We start from the raw sequence: 12757 nt of genomic DNA, 5'->3' as shown, positions 1-12757 counted from the left end.
GTACAAGGGGTCCGGCTTATACACACGTAACTCTGATTGAAAGCAAACGAAATGACATGCTAACTTTATTTTAACAACTACAACTCTAACCTTTATTAACCCAACTTTATTAAAAATCTAGATGGATGCCCAGTGTTGCACAAGTAATAGAATAATTACTTAATGAATTTGAGTAGCTTACTTGGAAAGGTAGATGCTTACTAAAACCTTTACTAAAACAATACCAACGTTTTGGGCCAGCTTAACAATTGTTACGTGTCTTGGTCAACAGTGCTAGTTATCAATCCCAAGCAAGTGCTCTAAGCGTGAGTATTTTAACCAATGTAATGACTATTCGCCCAATGAATCTGTTGCAATCCTGTGTAGCTTAATGGTGAAGTTTGTAGCCTATTGATCTGAAGGTCCCGAGATCAATTCCAGTGCTGTGCATACTTTTGATTGCTAGATTTTGTTTGCTATAACTGGACACAGGGTTAAACAAAAAGACAAACACTGAGATTTATAGATAGAAGTAAGGCACAACAATAATGGTTACCGCTATAATTAACTCTTTCATTATCAAATAAATTGTTATGGAGACAAATATTTGGTAAACCAAATATTTAATATTGGCAGCATATAAGTTGGTATAACATTTGGCAAAATTAATTAGCGTAAAATTGTACATCATCTGATGCCATAAAAAAGCCACACACATGTGATGCAGAATAAATTTGGACACTTCTTTGTCCTCTCCATACTATCATGGTTGACAAATGGAGCGTGTTCCGAGTCAGACGAGTCACCACTATTACTATAACTTACCGAGATTATTATTACTGTTAAACATAAATACTTTCTGTCACTATTACTATTACCTAAAAGATAATCATTGGTAAGCTCATTAATCTGCAATTTGTGAAACCTACGTAGCTGTAGTGCCTCTGTTCATCACAAGGAACAAATAGCTATAAAAATGTGCTTTTGAAAAGCTAAACTAAGGTCAAACTTGTGCAATTTGTGAGATGCAAACTTGTTTTCCAATCGCTCAACACAAACAGATGATTGTTCCTTTCCTTTAACCGTAGACACGATAGGCAAATAATACGACTACTCAACAACCAGAAACATTTTGTACTAAGGTTGCACAAGGCGCTTGATTTCCGCAACATTTTGTTCTAATAGATACGTATGGCGTGTTACGATTTATAGGGTCGGCTTATATGTGAGTTTTTAAAAATTACCTGACTTTAAGGCTGTTTTCCTAGGAGCGGCTTATATGTAAGATAGTCTTAGATGGGAGATATGCTTATATGTGAGATATGCTTATATGTGAGATAGGTTTATATGTGAGATAGGTTTATATGTGAGATAGGTTTATATGTGAGATAGGTTTATATGTAAGATAGGTTTATATGTGAGATAGGTTCATATGCGAGATAGGTTCATATGCGAGATATATGGCTATATTTGAATATAGGCTTAGATGAAAGATGGGCTTAAATGAGAGATGGGCTTATATTCGGGGATATACAGTAATTATGTCCTAATTATGTCCAACTATATAGTGCGGGGATATACAGTAATCATGTCCAACTATATAGTGCGGGGATATACAGTAATTATGTCCAACTATATAGTGCGGGGATATACAGTAATTATGTCCAACTATATAGTGCGGGGATATACAGTAATTATGTCCAACTATATAGTGCGGGGATATACAGTAATTATGTCCAACTATATAGTGCGGGGATATACAGTAATTATGTCCAACTATATAGTGCGGGGATATACAGTAATTATGTCCAACTATATAGTAGAAAAATTAATTTGGTAACGGAAGAGTTGATTTGTCATTTTCTCAACTGGCTCCGTTATTTTCAAAAAATAGCTCGACTGATATGCACCTCATTCTCACCAGCGAATTTATTAAAGCGAATTAGAAATTGAGACAAAAAATAATACAAATAAAATAAAGAATAATAGAGTAAAATTTGGAAGAATAATATTGGAAAAAAGTTATGTTTGCCTAACACTGTTCTATAATGTAAATTGGCAAGGTGTTGGTATCTGGTATAAGGTCTAGTGGTTTTTCTGGGGAAGTCAGAATGTAGTGGATGGTCAGGCAAATCGCAGATGCGATCTGAGTATTTTAAACAGCCAATATCTTATAACACAGTTAGCTCATCAGCATTAATGACATTTAGACGCTGATCATAACTATCCATGCCGTATAGCATAACCCTAAAACTAAACTAACAAGTTGTACATCAGGGTTCCCATGTTCGGCAAGATGTATGTGTCCAAGCTTGATCCGTACGACTATCTACTCATTTGCCCTCGCTTTTTAACAATATAAATTGTGGGGATATTTTATCCAATGAGAATTCACCTTCAGTACTGCTGTCACAATCTTTATTGAACGAAAACCTGTATTATTGTGGCTTTTACAGGGTTTAGTAACTTTACATATATAAGTTTGTCTGTCTTTACTCGTGTTGTTTGGTATGTCCAGTTATAGCTCTTAAAACCTTGGGTAGAAGAATCCGTATCGCGGAAGATTTGATCTCGGAACCTCCCATTCCCATTCGCCTAGCAAATGCCTTACCAGTTTAGCTACACGAGATTGTTGGATTCATTGGGCGATATATGCGGCTATGTGGGGTGAAAGTAAACTACCGCTCTCTGTTACAGCGCAACATCATTCATGTATTAGTGAGAGCAGTAGATAACTAGCTTACTTAAATTAGCCATTGGCATTGTGCCAGGCTAATGGCACGTGACATTGTTTATAAGCTGAGTTTATAAGTGTGGCATTGCTATCACTGTTTATAAGCTGAATTTTTAATACCCTGGCAACGCCGGAAATGTTGCTAGTACAAAATAAAATATGACAATAGAGGCGCATAAAACTGCAACTTGGACGCATTAGCCTATGTTATTGCTGAAAGGTGAATGTTGATGTCATTTTTGGAGAATATTCTTCCGAGCATTTTCAATGCGATCAAGTTTTGTCTATTTTAATCTTCAAACATCCTGGTATTTAGATTAGCTAAACCAATAAATAAAATCTCAGAGGATAGAAAAATATCTATACTTTTTTCTGACTTGTTCAAAATTTGACGTGTGTGGCCCTTTAGTCATGCCGCTTCCAAGGAAGGACAACTACTTACGTTTCCATCTTGCTGACACACTCAATAACACCATTGCCACTACATATACAGTCATACATCAACTTACGAGCCTAATGCGTTCCGAGACGGAGCTCGTATGTCAATTTACTCGCATGTTGGTGCAATTTATTTATATATAGAACAATTAAATATACATTAATTTGTTTCCATACTCTAAAAAATGCAAATAAAACACTCGAAACAAGATATTGTAACAGAAAAAACATGTTGGTTATTGTCATAATTTACCACATACTTTCAAAAAGCAACAAATAAAAAATAATGCAAGGAAGTGTGATTGATTAAAATGTAAAATTAAATTGGCCTACGTACATATAATAGCAGCTAACGCTAGCATTTGCCAAAGAGAGAGATATAAGCTATCCTTCATTACAACAGTTGACTTTAATAAATTTAGATTTTATCAAAGTCTTAAAAGACAAACTTAGAAGCAAACCTAAAAGCAAATTTTCATTTTTAACTTAATTAACGTAACTGAAATTTCTTTGGCGTTCGTAGTTTAAAGCTTCTCGCTGGTTAGCTAATTTTTCCTTTGTTTCGCTCTCATGACTAGCCGGCCGTTTTAAGATAAACCTATCTAAGGAGGTTTGCCTTTGTCGCCCTTTCAACATGTTGCGATTAGGACGAACTCAGGTGTCGTCACAAAAGGTTAATGCACGACCACTAGCCAACTTGTCCGAATGTCTATTTTTATAGTTTTGATAGACAGAACCGGCCTTCTCACATACGTAGCATCGTTTCAGTTACGCTGCCACCGGCCAATTGTTTATCTTTTATCCCATGCCTGAGCAGTCTCTCCATCAGCGGTCGTGAAGATCGCCGCGACGTTTAGAAACTATGGTTAGTCCTTTTGCGAACTAAATGCCCTGAATATAATCCTTCTGTTTGATAATTGTGGATGTATATCTGTCATATTGTTGAGCTAGCTCAATCACGCATACACATTTCACATATTTTTCAATAATTATCCGTTTAATATCAATTGTTATCATTTGCTTTTTCTTTGCATTATCTTTCATTTTACTGGCAAACTTTCGGTCTACGCACAGCACTTTTAATTCACATAATTCTGCACTGAAAATCGCGCACATAAACGCGGTACAAATGTATAACCTGAGCAATTAAAAAATACAGAGTGATGCTGTTCTCATAAAACACATCCGGCATACTTGGCAACTGACTCACGTGCTCGTATCTTAAACCTGGCTCGTATGTTAGTGCTAAAATTTGCTTAAAAGCTTTCTCATATCTCAAGTTTCTCGTACGTTGGAGCACTCGTAAGTTGAAGTACTACTGTACATGTAACGCACTGCTAAAATACTGTCTTCCAAAAAAATTTTTCTTTTACCACTAAATAAAAAAAAATGATTATACTTGTATAAATAGAGGTAATTTTAAAATGCTGTCAGCTGGCTCTATGATCATTTATTTATTCCACCTGTTTAGAGTTGTCAGTTAAATACATGACAGTATTCTCACCTTACACTGTTAAAATGAATTTGTGGCCAAGTTGTAAGCTTTTACACTGTTTTTACAGTTGCTGTAAGGGCGGGGGACAAAGCAACAATAGATGTACTCCTGTCATCACCAAAGGGCCTTTCTACTATTGATACTCCCAACTGTGAAGGGATAACTCCACTTTTGCTTGCTGTCGATGAAGCTATACGACCATGCAATGGCTTAAACACTGTAGCTGGGTCAGTCGTCTCCGCCTTGCTTGATCATGGTTGTGATATCAACTGCCAGCATGGGTCGTCAGGCGATACAGCTTTGATACTCGCTGCCAAGGCTGCCAGTATTGGTCAGCATTTGTATACATGTATACTAAGTTACTTCTGCCCCTTATTGCTGTTTGATTATTGTAGCACAACAAAATCATTTAAACATGCAGACTTCACAAATATTTGTGTTTGTTAATCAAGATCCGTTGTTTTCTGGTGCGGTTTGTAGTATGGTCATATTTTTTAAGTAAACGGCTGCCCTCGGTACTTCTCTTAACTGAATGAAGAAATTACTTCGCATATTTTAGATCGTTATGAGTAACCCGATGGCTGCAGAATAACATCACTGTTGATACCGAAGCGCTGTCTGTATGATACATATGTCTATATGACACATATGTCTATATGATACGTATGTCTATATGATACATATGTCTATATGATACATATGTCTGTATGATACATATGGATATATGATATGTATATCTATATGATACATACAGTATGTCTATATGATACGTGTGTCTGTATGATACATATGTCTATATGATACATATTTCTATATGATACATATGTCTATATGATACATATGTCTACATATATGATAGATATGTCTATATGATAGCTATGTCTATATGATACTTGTGTCTATATGATACGTATGTCTATATGATACGTATGTCTATATGATACATATGTCTATATGATACGTATGTCTATATGATACATATGTCTGTATGATACATATATCTATATGATAAATATGTCTATATGATACGTTTGTCTATTGATAGATATGTCTTTAAAGAAATGATGTTGAAATGACAACCATTTTGCAATAGTATTTTCAGCCCAAGCAAAAAGAACTTGAAAAAAACTTGTTTTAATACCATAAATTACATTGTTTTACACTAAAATTAAACGTGATACGTTTATTATAGAGATGTGCTTTAACTTAATGGTAAAATTATTGACAAGCACTCTCAGATTCAGGAAACAAAGAGTTTCTTGTTTTTGCTACAATTAAAAGCATTCCATCTGGCATCACTTATAGCTGAGTCTCTTTGTGGCTCGCTACCTTATGTGACCGTTGAACATGGGCATCGTGAACATTAGCTATTAAAAAACAGTTGTTACACATACTGTAGACATTGCATAGGCTTTTTGTTTGCAAGCACAATAGAGCCTTGGAGTATGAAAGTATTTTATGTAGTGCATTTCAAACTTTAATAAAGATATGGAAAGCTGATCCCTTCTGTCACATCTTGCAGCAAGGAATGGTGACCATATCATCAGTATTACTACTCAGAACTTTTATAGATGAACCTGCACAGCAGGTTTGTTAGATTTTATTAGATAGTATAGTTATTTTCCTATCATTTACGATTGTTTTTGATGTTTGAGATGATCTGATTGCCAGGATGTTTCAAGATTAAAATCAATCAAACATGATCACAATTAAAACACTCAGGTCAAACAAAAGTGTGATTGCAATGTGCAAGTGCAATGTGAAAGCGTGATTGCAACTATAGACTTTGCGAAAACAATGTCTATAGTTGCGAAGAGACACAATAAAGACCCGTAATGCTGCAACTTGAATGCAATAACTGATATCAACTACTGCAACGATACCAACTAGTGACGTCATTTCACACAAATTTTTCCTCTGAGCGTTTTAATCACAATCAAGTTTGATCAATTTTAATCTTGAAACATCATGGTAGTCAGACCACCTCAAATATTAAAAACAATCTCAAATGACGTAAAAATATCGACACTTTTTGATAAAATCTACGAAAATGTTGTGCAAGTTCATATTTAGAAAAGAGATAATCTTCTGACCTTCTGACCCCGCATCTATCGTTGATAGTGCATTGAGAAGACAACTTCAAGTTGCTTTTACAGTTGCTTCTTTGTTTGCTGTGAGCATTACAGCCATACCTCGACATACGAGTGTCCCAACATACAAAAAATTTGAGATGCAAGGAAATTTCTGAGCGAGTTTTTCCTTTGAGATACGATAAAAATTGAAGATATGAGCGTACGAAACCGTTCTTGAGTGGTCACTAAGTGGCCGAGTATGCAAGAGGCTGCTTCTGACAACAGCATCGCTCAATCTTTCTCATCGGGTCAGTTTGAAAAATTATAAAAAAGCCAAGCATTAAGAAGAAGAAACATAAAAATCAGAAAATGACTGATATTGGTATAACTGGTTTGAAGTAGCACTGATTAATCCATTAGCAATATAAACATACTCCATCTAATATGGCCCTTTAATCTACTCTACTGTTGATAGTGTGTGGAAAAGACAACTTCAATTATTAATATAAACATACATGTACTCCATCTAAATCATGACTTATTCAGAGTTTGTACGCTTCCTTCTGGACAAGGGAGCTGCCATAAACTTGACAGATCGCTGTGGTGAGACTGCACTCAGTTCGAGCCTCGACTGCACACGTCCCACTAACAACTCTAACCATATTTTGAAGTTACTCAGGCTTCTAGTGACTGCTGGTGAGTACACCTCATTTCTTATTTAACGGTGATAGTTGTCATACCCTATGATGAACTCTCCAATATCAGCAGCAAACTATTCTAGCTGCCGGTCTATGATTAATTGCTGGATTTGACAAGCTTGAGATTTTTATGAAGCTTAAAAACACCCGTTTGCATAGGTCATCATTTTCAATCAAAATTCTGGTCTGGAAAACAAGTCTGGAACTGTAATAGCTAACCGGATGCCTTTGTACGACTTTTTAGCTCATGAAATATTAGGTTGTAACTAGATTGTAAAAAACATTTCTATTTTTTTTTTGAACATGCACATAGCAAGATTCTGGTAGGTTAAACCCTGCGGTAATGTCTGCGAGTGAGCAATTCACTAGTGTCTATTGTTACCAGGTGCAGACGTGAATCTGTGCAATCAGAATGGTTTGACAGCACTGCACAAGGCGGTACATAAAGGCTATCCTCTGAATGTAAGTACATAAGGATTATCCTCTCAATGTAAGCGTACAGGGGTTATCCTCTCATTGTGAGTCGGCAAGGTTATCCTCTCCGTGTAAGTACATAGGGGTTATCCTCTCAATGTAAGTGCACAGGGGTTAGTCTCTTAATGTAGGTACATAAGGTCTACCTTGTCAAAGTAAGTACACATAGAGTTATACTTTCAATGCAAGTTCTTAGGGGTTATCCTCTCAATGTAAGTTCAAATATCAGGACATTTCTCTCAGCAGAAACAAAGTTGCCAGTTTCTTGGTAATATTAAAAAACTACAGTGATGCCTCTTTCACTAATCTCCATGGCAACCAGTGCTGTCTGCAGGATGCGAATGGCAACCAGTGCTGTCTGCAGGGTGCAAATGGCAACCAGTGCTGTCTGCAGGGTGCGAATGGCAACCGGTGCGGTCTGCAGGGTGCGAATGGCAACCGGTGCTGTCTGCAGGGTGCGAATGGCAACCGGTGCTGTCTGCAGGGTGCGAATGGCAACCAGTGCTGTCTGCAGGGTGCGAATGGCAACCAGTGCTGTCTGCAGGGTGCGAATGGCAACCAGTGCTGTCTGCAGGGTGCGAATGGCAACCAGCGCTGTCTGCAGGGTGCGAATGGCAACCAGCGCTGTCTGCAGGGTGCGAATGGCAACCAGCGCTGTCTGCAGGGTGCGAATGGCAACCAGCGCTGTCTGCAGGGTGCGAATGGCAACCAGTGCTGTCTGCAGGGTGCGAATGGCAACCAGTGCTGTCTGCAGGGTGCGAATGGCAACCAATGCTGTCTGCAGGGTGCGAATGGCAACCAGTGCTGTCTGCAGGGTGCGAATGGCAACCAGCGCTGTCTGCAGGGTGCGAATGGCAACCAGCGCTGTCTGCAGGGTGCGAATGGCAACCAGTGCTGTCTGCAGGGTGCGAATGGCAACCAGTGCTGTCTGCAGGGTGCGAATGGCAACCAGTGCTGTCTGCAGGGTGCCAATGGCAACCAGTGCTGTCTGCAGGGTGCCAATGGCAACCAGTGCTGTCTGCAGGGTGCGAATGGCAACCAGTGCGGTCTGCAGGGTGCGAATGGCAACCAGTGCTGTCTGCAGGGTGCGAATGGCAACCAGTGCTGTCTGCAGGGTGCGAATGGCAACCAGTGCTGTCTGCAGGGTGCGAATGGCAACCAGTGCTGTCTGCAGGGTGCGAATGGCAACCAGCGCTGTCTGCAGGGTGCGAATGGCAACCAGCGCTGTCTGCAGGGTGCGAATGGCAACCAGTGCTGTCTGCAGGGTGCGAATGGCAACCAGTGCTGTCTGCAGGGTGCCAATGGCAACCAGTGCTGTCTGCAGGGTGCCAATGGCAACCAGTGCGGTCTGCAGGGTGCGAATGGCAACCAGTGCTGTCTGCAGGGTGCGAATGGCAACCAGTGCTGTCTGCAGGGTGCGAATGGCAACCAGTCCTGTCTGCAGGGTGCGAATGGCAACCAGTGCTGTCTGCAGGGTGCGAATGGCAACCAGTGCTGTCTGCAGGGTGCGAATGGCAACCAGTGCTGTCTGCAGGGTGCGAATGGCAACCAGTGCTGTCTGCAGGGTGCAAATGGCAACCAGTGCTGTCTGCAGGGTGCGAATGGCAACCAGTGCTGTCTGCAGGGTGCGAATGGCAACCAGTGCTGTCTGCAGGGTGCGAATGGCAACCAGTGCTGTCTGCAGGGTGCGAATGGCAACCAGTGCTGTCTGCAGGGTGCGAATGGCAACCAGTGCTGTCTGCAGGGTGCGAATGGCAACCAGCGCTGTCTGCAGGGTGCGAATGGCAACCAGTGCTGTCTGCAGGGTGCGAATGGCAACCAGTGCTGTCTGCAGGGTGCGAATGGCAACCAGCGCTGTCTGCAGGGTGCGAATGGCAACCAGTGCTGTCTGCAGGGTGCGAATGGCAACCAGTGCTGTCTGCAGGGTGCGAATGGCAACCAGTGCTGTCTGCAGGGTGCCAATGGCAACCAGTGCTGTCTGCAGGGTGCGAATGGCAACCAGTGCGGTCTGCAGGGTGCGAATGGCAACCAGTGCTGTCTGCAGGGTGCGAATGGCAACCAGTGCGGTCTGCAGGGTGCGAATGGCAACCAGTGCTGTCTGCAGGGTGCAAATGGCAACCAGTGTTGTCTGCAGAAAGTGAAAAACCAATAAGTAGTGCTGACTTTTTATTCTTTGCATACATTAGATCAACTGCAGTTAATACACTGTGAAACAGTTCATTAGATCAACTGCAGTTAGTACACTGTGAAACAGTTCATTAGATCAACTGCAGTTAATACACTGTGAAACAGTTCATTAGATCAACTGCAGTTAATACACTGTGAAACAGTTCATTAGATCAACTGCAGTTAATACACTGTGAAACAGTTCATTAGATCAACTGCAGTTAATACACTGTGAAACAGTTCATTAGATCAACTGCAGTTAGTACACTGTGAAACAGTTCATTAGATCAACTGCAGTTAGTACACTGTGAAACAGTTCATTAGATCAACTGCAGTTAGTACACTGTGAAACAGTTCATTAGATCAACTGCAGTTAGTACACTGTGAAACAGTTCATTAGATCAACTGCAGTTAGTACACTGTGAAACAGTTCATTAGATCAACTGCAGTTAGTACACTGTGAAACAGTTCATTAGATCAACTGCAGTTAGTACACTGTGAAACAGTTCATTAGATCAACTGCAGTTAGTACACTGTGAAACAGTTCATTAGATCAACTGCAGTTAGTACACTGTGAAACAGTTCATTAGATCAACTGCAGTTAGTACACTGTGAAACAGTTCATTAGATCAACTGCAGTTAGTACACTGTGAAACAGTTCATTAGATCAACTGCAGTTAGTACACTGTGAAACAGTTCATTAGATCAACTGCAGTTAATACACTGTGAAACAGTACATTAGATCAACTGCAGTTAATACACTGTGAAACAGTTCATTAGATCAACTGCAGTTAATACACTGTGAAACAGTTCATTAGATCAACTGCAGTTAATACACTGTGAAACAGTTCATTAGATCAACTGCAGTTAATACACTGTGAAACAGTACATTAGATCAACTGCAGTTAGTACACTGTGAAACAGTTCATTAGATCAACTGCAGTTAATACACTGTGAAACAGTACATTAGATCAACTGCAGTTAATACACTGTGAAACAGTTCATTAGATCAACTGCAGTTAATACACTGTGAAACAGTTCATTAGATCAACTGCAGTTAATACACTGTGAAACAGTTCATTAGATCAACTGCAGTTAGTACACTGTGAAACAGTACATTAGATCAACTGCAGTTAGTACACTGTGAAACAGTTCATTAGATCAACTGCAGTTAGTACACTGTGAAACAGTTCATTAGATCAACTGCAGTTAGTACACTGTGAAACAGTACATTAGATCAACTGCAGTTAATACACTGTGAAACAGTTCATTAGATCAACTGCAGTTAATACACTGTGAAACAGTTCATTAGATCAACTGCAGTTAGTACACTGTGAAACAGTTCATTAGATCAACTGCAGTTAATACACTGTGAAACAGTTCATTAGATCAACTGCAGTTAGTACACTGTGAAACAGTACATTAGATCAACTGCAGTTAATACACTGTGAAACAGTTCATTAGATCAACCGCAGTTAATACACTGTGAAACAGTTCATTAGATCAACTGCAGTTAATACACTGTGAAACAGTTCATTAGATCAACTGCAGTTAGTACACTGTGAAACAGTTCATTAGATCAACTGCAGTTAGTACACTGTGAAACAGTTCATTAGATCAACTGCAGTTAGTACACTGTGAAACAGTTTGCATGCTGACAACTGTAGCCTATACTTAATATTATTGGTTCACTGTGTTGCTCTACGTGAGAACAACTGTTTAGACTGGTTTGCTTGTTCATATCTCTATCGGTAAGGAAAATGCTGCCAGGAGATCGTGCAGCCTAAATTTATCTTACGAATAACCTTCATGTGTATTCAATCTTTCACAAATGACAAACTAGTCCAGCGGTGTTTATGTCAAATCTAGTTGTCAATCTAAGATGAGTGAATGCTAATGGCTTACATTTATATTTTTTTGAATTATTGTTAAGTTTATGTTGACACCGTTCCCTCTTTTTGTGTCGTTGACAATAGAACTGTGACTAAAACAATCCATTATTCTCTATTGAGAAGCAACGTAGCCACTGATGTGGAATTAGCCATTTTAACATTTTAAGCACCTAATCTACACCATCCCTAGTCTATGCTGTCAGTAACAAGAAGGCATCTGTAAAAAGCGGTGCATCGGTTGAATTTCAAGTATTTAGAATCTATCGTTAGTGATATGTTCTATAGATTGTAATTTGGAAGTTGCCATCAAGTATAATATGCAACGACTTCCCATTATTTTCTTGTCAGCACTCTCATCTCATCAATTATTCTCATAGGCTGCAGTTGTTCTAGAACTCTGTTCTTTTGAGGTGATTAACCAGCTTTTAGATATGCAGGTAGTCAAGTACTTGCTGGAGGCTGGTACAAATTTAACCAGCATAACTAGGGATGCTAACCAATACAGCCTACTCCAGTCTGCAATCAGCTCTGATTCTAAGGATTCTGCTCTACTACTTATCGATAAAGGTGGGCAAAACAACTTCAAGTGGGATATAAAACTGCACCCATTATTCAATTCAACATTTTTCTATTAAAAGATACTAGTACGCTGCCAGTACCGTGTTCCATGAGAGATCATCATCGTCTGTAATCACTTTGTGTACACTTATTCCGCTGTACTGGATGGTGGCCTGGTGGTGCAGCTAGTAGAGCGCTCTGTGTTGAAACTTGCATACCCGAGTTCAATTTTCGTTCAAGACAATCTTTTT

The 12757-nt window shown here is 39.5% G+C and overlaps 1 protein-coding gene across 1 annotated transcript in view; it reads left to right on the top strand.

The window, feature by feature from the left end:
* The window catches only part of LOC137408292 (putative ankyrin repeat protein RF_0381), a 47062-nt gene that overhangs the window by 28759 nt on the left and 5546 nt on the right, over window positions 1-12757 (top strand). The window contains exons 6-9 of the mRNA XM_068094753.1: window positions 4714-4977; window positions 7265-7414; window positions 7802-7878; window positions 12386-12515. Coding sequence (XP_067950854.1) covers window positions 4714-4977; window positions 7265-7414; window positions 7802-7878; window positions 12386-12515 — 621 coding nt within the window. The remainder of the gene's footprint in view (window positions 1-4713; window positions 4978-7264; window positions 7415-7801; window positions 7879-12385; window positions 12516-12757) is intronic.

This window comes from Watersipora subatra, chromosome 11 (genome assembly GCF_963576615.1).
Source record: "Watersipora subatra chromosome 11, tzWatSuba1.1, whole genome shotgun sequence".
Taxonomy (NCBI): domain Eukaryota; kingdom Metazoa; phylum Bryozoa; class Gymnolaemata; order Cheilostomatida; family Watersiporidae; genus Watersipora; species Watersipora subatra.
This window is presented reverse-complemented; position numbering and strand designations above follow the sequence as displayed.